The sequence below is a fragment of the Tachyglossus aculeatus genome, chromosome 26, assembly GCF_015852505.1.
Source record: "Tachyglossus aculeatus isolate mTacAcu1 chromosome 26, mTacAcu1.pri, whole genome shotgun sequence".
Lineage (NCBI taxonomy): Eukaryota > Metazoa > Chordata > Mammalia > Monotremata > Tachyglossidae > Tachyglossus > Tachyglossus aculeatus.
The window spans coordinates 1,841,715-1,854,674 of record NC_052091.1 but is presented as its reverse complement, the minus strand read 5'-3'; the positions used below and the strand labels follow the sequence as shown (position 1 = coordinate 1,854,674).

At 51.1% G+C, this 12,960-nt stretch overlaps 1 protein-coding gene and 1 non-coding gene across 2 annotated transcripts; one reads left to right on the top strand and one right to left on the bottom strand.

Moving 5' to 3' along the window:
- The first annotated feature begins 479 nt into the window (after window positions 1-479).
- On the top strand, window positions 480-675 carry LOC119946271. The gene has a single exon (XR_005456377.1). It is a non-coding gene; the product is annotated as a small nucleolar RNA SNORA73 family (small nucleolar RNA).
- Window positions 676-993: 318 nt separating this feature from the next.
- On the bottom strand, window positions 994-11,299 carry BLVRB (biliverdin reductase B). Its single transcript, XM_038767356.1, has 5 exons — window positions 11,134-11,299; window positions 2,826-2,987; window positions 2,603-2,692; window positions 2,175-2,306; window positions 994-1,373 (listed from the first exon to the last, which is right to left on the bottom strand). Exons 1-5 carry the CDS (start codon window positions 11,216-11,218, stop codon window positions 1,207-1,209), a joined length of 636 nt encoding a protein of 211 aa, XP_038623284.1. The 5' UTR covers window positions 11,219-11,299; the 3' UTR covers window positions 994-1,206.
- Between the last annotated feature and the right edge of the window lie 1,661 nt (window positions 11,300-12,960).

The following is a 12,960-nucleotide window of genomic DNA, read 5'->3' as shown; positions in this document are numbered from 1 at the left end:
GCACCGTGCTAAGCGCTGGGGTACTTGGGTCGGACGCAGTCCCTGTCCCATCTGGGGCTCACAGTCTTAATCCCCATTTTCCAGATGAGGTAACTGAGGCCCGGAGAAGTTAAGTGACTTACCCAAAGTCACCCAGCTGACGAGTGGCGGGGGGGGATTAGAACCCATGACCTCTGACTCCCAAGCCCGTGCTCTTTTCACCGAGCCACACTGACTTCTAGCAGGTGGGTGAGAACTGCATGTTCTCTCTACATGTTTTGTTTTGTTGTCTTTCTCCCCCTTCTAGACTGTGAGCCCGTTGTTGGGTAGGGACCGTCTCTATAATGTTGCCGATTTGTACTTCCCAAGCGCTTAGTACAGTGCTCTGCACACAGTAAGTGTTCAATAAATACGATTGAATGAATGAACTGCATCGTGTCATGAGGTTTCGGTTTCGGGGTGGGTGGAGGGGGATGTCCCAGGTTGGGACCTGGCGAGAGCCAACGGGGATGCCCGGAGGGGGTTGCCACCCTCCCTGGCTCTGTCCAAGTGGCATATGGGAGTGTAGGGCTCGCCCCTCGACGTACAGGCCCGTTCCGCTCTGTTGGAGATCAAGCCGGGCCTCGTGTCTGTGCCTGCATATTCCTACTGCTTCTCTGAGTCCCCGGGCCTTGTAGAGAAGGAATGTGTCTATTTATTGTTGTATTTTACTCACCCAAGCGCTTGGTACAGTGCTCTGCACACAGTAAGCGTTCAATAAACATGATAGACTGATTGACTGAAAAACCAGCTTCCAGAGGTCCTGACTCCTGGTCCCCAGTCCCGGCCCAGTGACGAGGCCCCAACGGACACGGATGGGAATGTTGTGGATGGCAGTTCAGAGGGGAAGGGTGGAAACGTGAAGCATGGAGGGAGAGGATATGGGAGGATGCAAAACAGCATGGGAGATGGAGCAGGGAAGCCCAACCTGGTGGGAAGGAGCCATGTGTAAAATGGGGGCTAAGGAAACAGTAGTAGAAATAATAGTATTTATTAAGTTCTTACTGTATGAGAAGCACTGTACTGAGCACTGCACTAAAAAAGAGGGTACCTTAGCCCTCTCTGATTCCCCTAATTAGAGAGGAAGCCCTCTCTAATGCAGGGCTGGGGGGAGGTACTCAGAGGGGCCAACATGGAGAAGGATTGAGAGCCGTTTAATGTGGGGAGAAGGAGCCCCAGCCAGCCCATCTAGCTGTACTGGCCGGAGGGGTAGACGCTGTGGCCATCAAACTCAGCGGTGTCCACGCAGCGTAGCATGAAGTGGCCCAGATCGTGCTTGGAGATGACCCGCGTGCTCTCCGGCCCACCAGGTGCGTCCACCGACAGCTTGTAGTTACCCGTCAGTGGTTTGTCCCCTAATAATGATAAATGATAATAACTAAGGTGTTTGTTAAGCGCTTACTATGTGCCAGGCACTGTACTAAGTGCTGGGGTAGATATAAGATAATAGGGTTGGACACAGTTTCCGTCCCGCGTGGGGCTCAGAATCATAATCCCCATTTTACAGATGAGGGAAATTAGGCCCAGAGAAGTAAAATGACTTGCACAAGGTCACATATCAGGCAAGTGGTGGAGTCGGGATTAGAATCCAGGTCTTTTTTAGGAGACAAGCAGCGTGGCTTGGTGGAAAGAGCACGGGCTTTGCAGTCAGAGGTCATGGGTTCAAATCCCCACTCTGTCAATTGTCAGCTGTGTGACTTTGGGCAAGTCACTTAACTTCTCTGGGCCTCAGTTACCTCATCTGTAAAATGGGGATTAAGACTGTGAGCCCCCCGTGGGACAATCTGATCGCCTTGTAACCTCCCCAGCGCTTAGGACAGTGCTTTGCACGTAGTAAGCACTTAATAAATGCCATTATTATTACTATAATTATTATGATTTCTGACGCCCGGGCCCTATCCACTAGGACGCGCCGCTTATCTGGGACAAAAGGTGCAGGATGGTTCAGGTTGGGGTGGGCAGTCATACCCCTCCCCACCACCCAGCAAGGATGGAGAAGGAAATTTGCCTGGGCAACCAAGTTGGCACCATGGGCACCATGTGGGTGTTCTGCTCGAGCCCCTCCCTCCAGCCAGAGTTGTGAAAGCAGAATGTTCCTGGAGTCCACCAGGAAGCCCCCCGGGCCCCCCCAAGCAGGGCACCCCCGGGGAACCCACCAGCAATGTGGGGAGGCATGACGGCCACGTAGCGCAGGCCGGACTCCTTCAGGACCTTGTGCATGCGGATGTGGTCATCGGTCACCGGCTGCAGCCGGGCTGGCACCCGGGAGGGATCCCACAGCAGGAAAGCTGCAGCGGCGGGCAGAAGGGGACGACCCAGCATCAGCCTCACCCATCGACGGCAGCTCCGAGAGTGTCCGCTCTTCCTCTGAATCCCCCGCCGGTGCCTCCCGGCCGTGGGGGCACCAACAGCGTTGCCCCTCGGCTCCTTGGCTCTGACCTTCTGACGCCGGGCAGCTGGGCCAGACGCCACGGCCCCCCTCAAAGCCCCCACCCCAGGACCGTCCTCCCTGCCTCCCTCCCACTGATTCAGGGCAGCACCAGCAGGTAAAGATGCCCCGGTCCGCCTCCGCCCCGCTACCCACCCGAGGTGCAAGCCACGACCTTGCCCACGCCGTGTGCCTTCATGGCAGCCACGATGTTCTTGGTGCCTTCTGACATCACGGTGGTGGGACCTTAGCAGGGACAGAGCAGGAGAGCGGTCACTGGTTGGTGGCGGGGGAGGGGGCAGAGGCGGGGGCGGCGGAGGGGGAGGAGGGCGCGGCGGGGGGGCCGGGGGGGGCCGGGGGCAAAGGGGCGGGGAAGTACTCAGGTCGTTGCGGGTGCCCAGCAGCACGATGACAGCATCTTGCCCGCTGACCACTTGGTCCACGTCCGATGGATTCAGGACGTCGCCCACCAGCACTCGAGCGGGCTGGAGCTCGGCGGGCAGTCGTGCCCGGTCACGGATCAGCACGGTCACCTGGTAACCTGTCGGAGCGGAGAGAACGAGTTCATGAATGGGGACTGGGGGTCAGTCAGTTGTATTTACTGAGCACTTACTGTGTGCAGAGCACTGGACTAAGCGCTAGGGAGAGTACACTACAACAATAGACACTTATAGACTGTGAGCCCACTGTTGGGTAGGGACTGTCTCTATATGTTGCCAACTTGTACTTCCCAAGCGCTTAGTACAGTGCTCTGCACACAGTAAGCGCTCAATAAATACGATTGATTGATTGACACATTCCCTGCCCACAACGAGCTTACAGTCTAGAGGGGGAGACAGACGTTAATAGAAATAAATAAATGACAGATAGGGACAGAAGTTCTGTGGGGCTGGGAGGGGGATAATACTACTACTACTAATAATAATGATAGCATTTATTAAGCGCTTACTATGTGCAAAGCACTGTTCTAAGCGCTGGAGAGCTTACAAGGTGATCAGGTTGTCCCACGCGGGGCTCACAGTCTTAATTCCCATTTTACAGATGAGGTAACTGAAGCACAGAGAAGTTAAGTGACTTGCCCAAAGTCACACAGCTGACAATTGGCGGAGCAGGGATTTGAACCCATGACCTCTGACTCCAAAGCCCGTGCTCTTTCCACTGAGCCACGCTGCTGGGATGAATAATGGGAGCAAGTCAAGGTGACGCAGAAGGGAATGGAGAAGAAGAAAAGAGGGCTTAGTCAGGGAAGGCCTCTCGGAGGAGATGGGCCTTCAATAAGGCTTTGAAGGCGGGGAGAGTCATTGTCTGTCAGAGTCTGTGAGCCCGTTGTTGGGTAGGGACCGTCTCTATATGTTGCCGACATACTTCCCAAGCGCTTAGTACAGTGTTCTGCACACGGTAAGCGCTCAATTAAATACGACTGAATGAATGAATAAATGAATATGAAGAGGGAGGGTGTTTCCAGGCCAGAGGCAGGACGAGGTCAATGGCGGGAGAGACGAGATTGAGATTCAGTGAGAAGGTTGGCATTACAGGATCGAAGTGTGTGGGCTGGCTTGTCGTGGGAGAGCAGTGAAGAGAAGCAGCGTGGCTCAGTGGAAAGAGCACGGGCTTTGGAGTCAGAGGTCATGGGTTCAAATCCTGGCTCTGCCAACTGTCAGCTATGTGACTTTGGGCAAGTCACTTAACTTCTCTGTGACTGTTACCTCATCTGTAAAATGGGGATTAAAACTGTGAGCCTCCCGTGGGACAACATGATCACCTTGTAACCTTCCCAGCGCTTAGAACAGTGCTTTGCACATAGTAAGCGCTTAACAAATACCATTATAATAATAATAATAATTATGGCATTTATTAAGCGCTTACCATGTGCAGAGCACTGTTCTAAGCGCTGGGGGGGGATACAAGGTGATCAAGTTGTCCCACATGGGGCTCACAGTCTTTATCCCCATTTTACAGATTATATGTATTTAAGGGGGGGGCAAGGTGATTGAGTGCTTTAAGCAAGGGGGGCTGGGTTCTTGGCAGCCCCCTTGCAAGACTGGGGGCCAGGAATCCAGGGTCATTCAATCAACCCATTAGTGGTGTTTACTGTGTATAGAGCTCTATCCTCAGCGCTTGGGCGAGTACAATTTAGAATTGGTAAAGAAGTTCCTGACCTACAATGAGTTTACAGTCTGCCGGGGCCTGTAAGACAACCCTCTAGACTGTAAACTCCTTGTGGGCTGGGAATTTGTCTCATATTGTTACATTGTACTCTCCCAAGCACTTAGTGCAGTGCTCTGCACACAGTAAACACTCTGATTGATAAGGTCAGTGCACACACTGAGAATTAGAAGACCTGTTGCAACCCCTTCACCCCTTCATTCATTCAATCAATCGTATTTATTGAGAGCTTACTGTGTGCAGAGCGCTTTATGACCTCTTAACTTCTGGCCCTCTGTTCAGATCTTCCCAGATCTAATCCCAGCTCTGCCACTTGTCTGCTGTGTGACCTAGGCAAGTCACTAACTTCTCTTTGCCTCAGTTACCTCATCTGTAAAATGGGGATTGAGACTGTGAGTCTCATGAGGTACACGGACTGTGTCCAACCTGATTAGCTTGTATCCACCCTAGCACTCAGTACAGTGCCAGGCACATAGTAAGTACTTAACACGTCACTGTCAGCCAATCATATTTATTGAGTGCTCACTGTGTGCAGAGCTCTGTACTAAGCGCTTGGGAGAGTAAAATATAATATAGCAGACACATTCCCCTGCCTGCAACGAGTTTACAATCTAGAGGTTCCTATAAGACTAGTCAAGGAACTTTTCCAAGCGCTTTGCACATAGTAGGTGTTCAGTAAATAAGATTGAACTGTATATGACGGACACCTTCCCTGCCCACAGCAAGCTTACAGGCTAGGGGGAGACACCGATATTAATATAAATAAATAAATTACAGATACATACATAAGTGCTGTGGGGCTGGGAGGGGGGGGATGAATAAAGAAGCATAATGGTGTAGTGGTTAGAGCACTGCCTGGGAGTCAGAAGGTCATGGGTTTTAACCCTGGCTCTGCCACTTGTCTGCTGCGTGACCTTGGGCAAGTCACTTCACTTCTCTGTGCCACAGTTACCTCATCTGGAAAATGGGGATTGAGACCATGAGCCCCACGTGGGACAGGACCTGTATCCCACCGGATTTGCTCGTCTCCACCCCAGCACTTAGTACAGTGCCTGGCACATAGTAAGTGCTTAACAAATACCATTATTATTATTATAGGGGGCAAGTCAGGGTGACACAGAAGGGAGAGGGGGAAAGGGGGTCTTAGGGAAGGCCTCTTGGAGGAGATGTGCCTTCAATAAGGATTTGAAGGGAGGGAGGGTTCTATTAAAAAAGAAAGAGGAGGTGTTGGGAGGAAGGGGGCGAAAGGAGAGGAGAATAATAATAATAATTGATGGCGGCGGTTGTTTCGGATGGCCACCAAGTTGCCGGGTGACTAAAGAAATAGTCAGACAGCATATGACTGCTGAAAGTTTTAATAAAGTTTTTATTGGTAAGGCCGAAGACCGAATAGGGGGTAACGCACCCAACAGGCTCATTTCCTTAAGGGAAAAGGCCCCGTGTGCCCGATACAATGGACTTATATACCGCTGTTGCTGATCACAGTGATTGGTAGATTTGAAAACAGTGGGGACTGGATTGGTGCAAATGTGGTACAGATTTGGGGCAGAGCTGGGTGGAATCAGCAGTCTTTGACCCCTGCAAAGAGCACTGCCCAGAACCCCAAGGAGGTTTTTCCCAAGTACTCAGTACAGTGCTCTGCACACAGTAAGCACTTAATAATTACGACTGAATGAAATGAATGAAAGGTTGCGGCTGCTGATACTTTCATTTAAACCACCTTCTGGAACCCTAAGAAGAAGCAACCCAAGGGTTTTGTGTTAAAAAGGCCCTACTGAGAGCTTCAAGGCCCTACTGAGAGCTCACCTACTCCAGGAGGCCTTCCCAGACTGAGCCCCTTCCTTCCTCTCCCCCTCGTCCCCCTCTCCATCCCCCATCTTACCTCCTTCCCTTCCCCACTGCACCTGTATGTTTGTACATATTTGTTACTCTATTTATTTATTTTACTTGTACATATCTATTCCATTTATTTTATTTTGTTAGTATGTTTGGTTTTGTTCTCTGTCTCCCCCTTTTAGACTGTGAGCCCACTGTTGGGTAGGGACCGTCTCTATATGTTGCCAACTTGTACTTCCCAAGCGCTAAGTACAGTGCTCTGCACACAGTAAGCGCTCAATAAATACGATTGATGATGATAATGAGTCAATCACCTTATTTGGTTTGGTTCCTGGACCCAGCCAGTGGGCTGCAGGGTCTAAGGCCCACACCACATACGACAACAGAACCGCGTACATTCAAACAATATCTGCGACCTTTCCATGGTGCATGAGGGGGCCCCCATCAATAATGGCATTTATTAAGCGCTTACTACGTGCAAAGCACTGTTCTAAGCGCTGGAAGGCACTTTGGGACGCAGGTTCTAAAACTGCCCAGCAGGTGGCGATCTGTAACCACCTGGTCCCCCTCTCCATCCCCCCATCTTACCTCCTTCCCTTCCCCACAGCACCTGTATATATGTATATATGTTTGTACATATTTATTACTCTATTTATATTACCTGTACATATCTATTCTATTTTATTTTGTTAGTATGTTTGGTTTTGTTCTCTGTCTCCCCCTTTTAGACTGTGAGCCCGCTGTTGGGTAGGGACTGTCTCTATATGTTGCCAACTTGGACTTCCCAAGCGCTCAGTCCAGTGTTCTGCACACAGTAAGCGCTCAATAAATACGATTGATTGATTGATTGGTCCAGTTGGGTTGGGGGAGGGGAGGCAGCTGGGTCAGTGAGCAGGAACGTGACCCGGAGGAGGGGAAGGGCCAGTGATTCAGCAGTTTTCTGCCCGGTTGCCCTACCCCCCCCCCCCCCCCCCCCCGCCCCTCCATGACTCAGCTAGATTCAGATCCTCTCCTAGGCCATTTCCTAGGAGGGGAAGAACTTAAGGATTGGAGCCAAACTAGACCTCCTCAAGATGGGCCGGGCCTTTAACGGACAGCCTGGGGCGAGAGCTGTGGGGGCTGGAAGCATTTTGGATCAATGAAATGATGCCTCCCAAACTGGCCGCAGTGTGGTCTAGTGGGAAGAGCTTGGGCCTCAGAGGATGTGGGTTCTAATCCTGGCTCCGCCACTTAGCTGCTGTGTGACCTTGGGCAAGTCACTTAACTTTTCTGTGCCTCAATCAATCGTATTTATTGAGCGCTTACTGTGTGCAGAGCACTGTACTAAGCACTTGGGAATTACAAGTTGGCAACATATAGAGACAGTCCCTACCCAACAGTGGGCTCACAGTCTAAAAGGGGGAAACCCTCAGTTCTCTCATTTGCAAAACGGAGATTCAATCCCCGTTCTCCTTCCTATTAAGACTGTGTGCACCATGTGGGATCTGATTATCTTGTATCTTCCCAGCACTTAGTACAGTGTTTGGTATACAGTAAACACTTAAATACCAAAAAGACCCAAAATAATCTCCCAAACTTTCCCCTCATTGGAGATAGCACCAACATCCTTCCTGTCTCACAAACACATAACCTTGGTATTATCCTTGACTCCTTTAATTCGATCCACATATTCAATCTAACACTAAATCCTGTCGGTTCGACCTTCACAACATGGCTAAAATCCACCCTTTCCTCTCCATCCAAACTGCTTCTATGTTAATCCAAGCACCTATCCTATCCTGCTTTGTTTACTGTAACAGCCTCCTCGCTGACCTCCCTGCCTCCTGTCTCTCACCACTCCTGTCCATATTTCACTCTGCAGCCGAGATCATTTTTCTAGAAAACTCTTCAGTCCATGTTTCCCCACTCCTCAAGAACCTCCAGTGGTTACCCATTCACCTCCCCATGAAAAAGAAGCTCCTCACCATGGGCTTTAAAGCAGTCAATTACCTTGCCCCCTCCCACCTCACCTCCCTACTCTCCTACTCTAACCCAGCTGGCACACTTCAATCCTTTAATGCCAACCTACTCACTACCTCAATCTCATCTACCTCACCACTGACCTCTTGCCCACATCTTGCCTCTGGCTTGGAAAGCCCTCCCTCTTCATACCTGACAGATAATTACTCTCTCCCACTTTGAAAGTTTACTGAAGGCACAGCTCACCCAAGAGGCCTTCCCTGACTAAACCCTCACTTCCTCTTTTCCCACTCCCTTCTGCATCACCTGACTTGCTCTCACTGCCCACCCCTCCTATCCCCACAACATTTATGTACATATCCATAATTAATTTGTTTCTTTTAATGTCTTCCTCCCCCTCTAGACTGTAAGCTCGTTATGGGCAGTACTAAGTGCTACAGAGAGTACAACGCAACAATGAATAGGCACAGTCCCTGGCTGCAACAAGCTTACAGTCTAAAGGGGGAGAGAGACATTAATACAAATAAATAAATTACAGATATTTACATAGGTGCTTTGTGGGTGGGGATGAATACAGGGAGCAAGTCAGGGCAATGCAGAAAGGAGTGGAAGAGAAGGAAAGGAGGGTTTAGTCAGGGAGGACTGCATGGAGGAGATGTCCTCTCTGTAACTCTCTGCCCTTTTCCAAGGCCTAGCCAAGGTCCCCAAACAGGTGGAGGCTCTGGGGTCCGAGCTCAGATTCAGGGGATGCTGGATGCTAAACTTTAGGGCTTGACAACCTCCTCGACTTGGGCCAAGGCCCGCCTCCCCCCACCCTCAAGGACTCAGGACCTCGCCCACCCTGGCTTGGCTGGGGCCCTATGATACCAGATTATCTCGAGCACCATGAGAGCCTGATTTGAACCCGCCCTCTCTACAGAGAGCAGGGAGACATTCCCTGAGAGACCCAGGTCATTGTGGTGGAGGAGAGGGTTAGTCCGGGAGGGGATCCTAGCCCCAGCTCCTCAGATCTCTCCCCAGGTCCTCCTCTGAGCACTCAATCAGCTCACCCCTTCCTACCTTAGCTTACCAATTTCCTACTTCAACCCAGTCCACTCGCTTTGCTCCTCCAAACCACCCTACTCACTGTACCTCAACTTCGTCTGCGTCCCCGCCGACCCCTTGCCTGTGTCCTCCCTCTTTGCCTGGAACTCCCTCCGCCTTCATATCTGACAGACCACCACTCTCCACACCTTCAAAGCCTTATTAAAATCATATCTCTTTCAAGATGTCTTCCCCAACTAAACGGTCACTTTCCCTACTTCTCCCTTTTTTGTCACCCTTGCACTTGGATTTCTACCCTTGTAAGCACTTGATATTCACTCCACTCTTAGCCCCATAAGCATTTATGAACAGGTCCGTAATTTATTTCAATATCTGTTTCACTCTCTACCTTGTCAACTCTTTGTGGGCAGGAGACATGTCTACCAACTCTCTCATATCGTAATAGTAATACTAATAATAGTATTTGTTAAGTACTTACTACCTGCCAGGCACTAGTCTAAGCTCTGGGGTAGATGCAACCCTGGGAGTTAGAGGTTGTGGGCTCTAATTCCAGATCCGCCACATGTCTGCTGTGTGACCTCGGGCAAGTCACTTAACTTCCCTGTGCCGGTTACCTCATCTGTAAAATGGGGATCAAAATTGTGAGCCCCATGAGGGACATGGACTGTATCCAACCTGATTACCTTGTATCTACCCCACAGCTTAAAACAGTGCTTGGCATCTAGTAAGCAATTAACAAATACCACAATTATTATTATTACAAGTAAACTGGGTTGGACACAGTCCTTGTCCCATGTGGGGCTCACAGTCTCAATCCCTGTTTTACAGATGAGGTAACTGAAGCCCAGAGAAGTGAAGTGACTAGCCCAGGACCACAAAGCAGACAAGTAGCAGAGCCGGGATCAGAACTCATGACCTTCTGACTCTTAGGCCAGTGCTCTAACCACTCTTCATGCTGCTTCTTCTTGTACTCTCCCAAGTGCTTAGTAGAGTTATACATATCTATTCTATTTATTTTATTGTGTTAGTATGTTTGGTTTTGTTCTCTGTCTCCCCCTTTTAGACTGTGAGCCCACTGTTGGGTAGGGACTGTCTCTATACGTTGCCAACTTGGACTTCCCAAGCGCTTAGTACAGTGCTCTGCACACAGTAAGTGCTCAATAAATACGATTGATGATGATGATGACTGTCTCTATATGTTGCCAACTTGTACTTCCCAAGCGCTTAGTCCAGTGCTCTGCACACAGTAAGCGCTCAATAAATAGATTGATTGAGTGCTCTGTGCATAGTAAGTGCTCAATAAATACCATTGATGAGTGGTCCTAGCTGTCTCCCTGTGCCCCCAAACTGCCCTCCTTTGCCCCAGACAGGCCTCCCCGACTTCTCCAATGTGCCCCAACTTGTACTTCCCAAGCGCTTAGTACAGTGCTCTGCACATAGTAAGCGCTCAATAAATACGATTGATTGATTGATTGATTGCCCCAGCTACACTTTGCGACTCTGCCCCATGCCCTGTGCCCTCCCCTCAGGGATCTGGTACCTCCCCCTCTGCGTGCCCCCGGAATTCCCAATCCTTGCTCCTTAACCCCTTTCCTCCTGGGCCCTTAGCAAGCCCCCGTGCCCCCCAGCTTCCCATTCTGTGCCCCCTTGCCCCTCCCGGCCGCCGCGGCCCGCGCCCGTGCCTGCTTTGATCGCCTGGGCCAAGGTGGTGAGTCCGGTCATGCCCGTGGCACCGAAGATGACGATTTTCTTGCCGGTCGCTGCCATGCCGCTGGCTGGAGGGCCGGGAACCCAGAGTGGGTAACAGGACGCACTGCTCGACTAAGACTAGCTGGGGGACGGCCTGGGCCCCCGTTTCCGCGCCAAACCCCGCCCCGGACCCGCCCCCGGACACCCGTGGGGTTGGAAAGCGTCCGAGTGGACCCAGTCGGGGCCACCTTGCAAGCCCCGAACTGCCCCTTCCCTGGGGAGGTCCTGCCACTTGCAGCTGGGGGCCCCGGACGCCTGACTTCAAGGCCCTGCTGAGAGCTCACCTCCTCCAGGAGGCCTTCCCAGACTGAGCCCCTTCCTTCCTCTCCCCCTCGTCCCCCTCTCCATCCCCCCCATCCCTTCCCCACAGCACTTGTATATATGTCTGTACATATTTATTACTCTATTTATTTTACTTGTACATATCTATCCTATTTATTTTATAATAATAATAATAATAATGGTATTTGTTAAGCGCTTACTATGTGCAAAGCACTGTTCTAAGCGCTGGGGAGGATACAAGGTAATCGTTGTCCCATGGGGGGGGCTCACCGTTTGAATCCCCATTTTACAGATGAGGTAACTGAGGCTCAGAGAAGTTAAGTGACTTGCCCAAGGTCACACAGCAGACATGTGGCAGAGCTGGGATTAGAACCCGTGACTTCTGACTTCCAAGCCCAGGCTCTTTCCACTGAGCCACGCTGCTTCTCTTTATTTTGTTAGTATGTTTGGTTTTGTTCTCTGTCTCCCCCTTTTAGACTGTGAGCCCACTGTTGGGTAGGGACTGTCTCTATATGTTGCCAATTTGGACTTCCCAAGCGCTTAGTACAGTGCTCTGCACATAGTAAGCGCTCAATAAATACGATTGATGATGATGATGATGATGACTTCCCCTCCCACCGGGCTCAGTTTCCCCAAGTCCCCGCGCCCACCTGGGCATGGGGAGGGGAGAAGGGAGGAGAAGCCTCCTCCCCTCCAAGCCCCCACTTGCTCTTGGAGGGCAATCAATCAATCAGTCAATCAATCAATCGTATTTATTGAGCGCTTACTGTGTGCAGAGCACTGGACTAAGCGCTTGGGAAGCACAAGTTGGCAACATATAGAGACAGTCATCATCAATCGTATTTATTGAGCGCTTACTGTGTTCAGAGCACTGGACTAAGCGCTTGGGAAGCACAAGCTGGCAACATATAGAGACTGTCATCATCATCAATCGTATTTATTGAGCGCTTACTGTGTGCAGAGCACTGGACTAAGCGCTTGGGAAGCACAAGTTGGCAACATATACAGTCATCATCATCAATCGTATTTATTGAGCGCTTACTGTGTGCAGAGCACTGGACTAAGCGCTTGGGAAGCGCAAGCTGGCAACATATAGAGACATCATCATCATCATCAATCGTATTTATTGAGCGCTTACTGTGTGCAGAGCACTATACTAAGCGCTTGGGAAGTACAAATTGGCAACATATAGAGACAGTCCCTACCCACCAGTGGGCTCACAGTCTAAAAGGCTGTCAATCCATCAGGGGCAGGTATTGAGCGCTCACTACGTGCAAAGCGCTTGGGAGAGGATGCTACCACAGAATTAGGGGAAGAGGGCCGGCTGCGCTCGCCCCCCCCCCCATCCAGCCCCGTCTATGTTGGTCCGAGGCGGGGAGGGCCGGGGGCCCGGGGCCCCGGGGGGGCGCGCACCGGGGGCTGCGAGTGCGCGTGCTCGGCTCCCCCTCCCCTCCCCGTCCTCCGCCATCTCCGGCCTC

Excerpts from the sequence above, each read along its gene's own strand:
- BLVRB (XM_038767356.1), bottom strand. The coding sequence starts at position 11,218 with ATGGCAGCGACCGGCAAGAAAATCGTCATCTTCGGTGCCACGGGCATG. Across the intron at positions 2,988-11,133 it reads GGCCCAGGCGATCAAAGCAG|GTTACCAGGTGACCGTGCTG; the intron begins GCACGGGCGCGG and ends CCGCTCCGACAG. Across the intron at positions 2,307-2,602 it reads GGTCGTGGCTTGCACCTCGG|CTTTCCTGCTGTGGGATCCC; the intron begins GTGGGTAGCGGG and ends CCGCCGCTGCAG.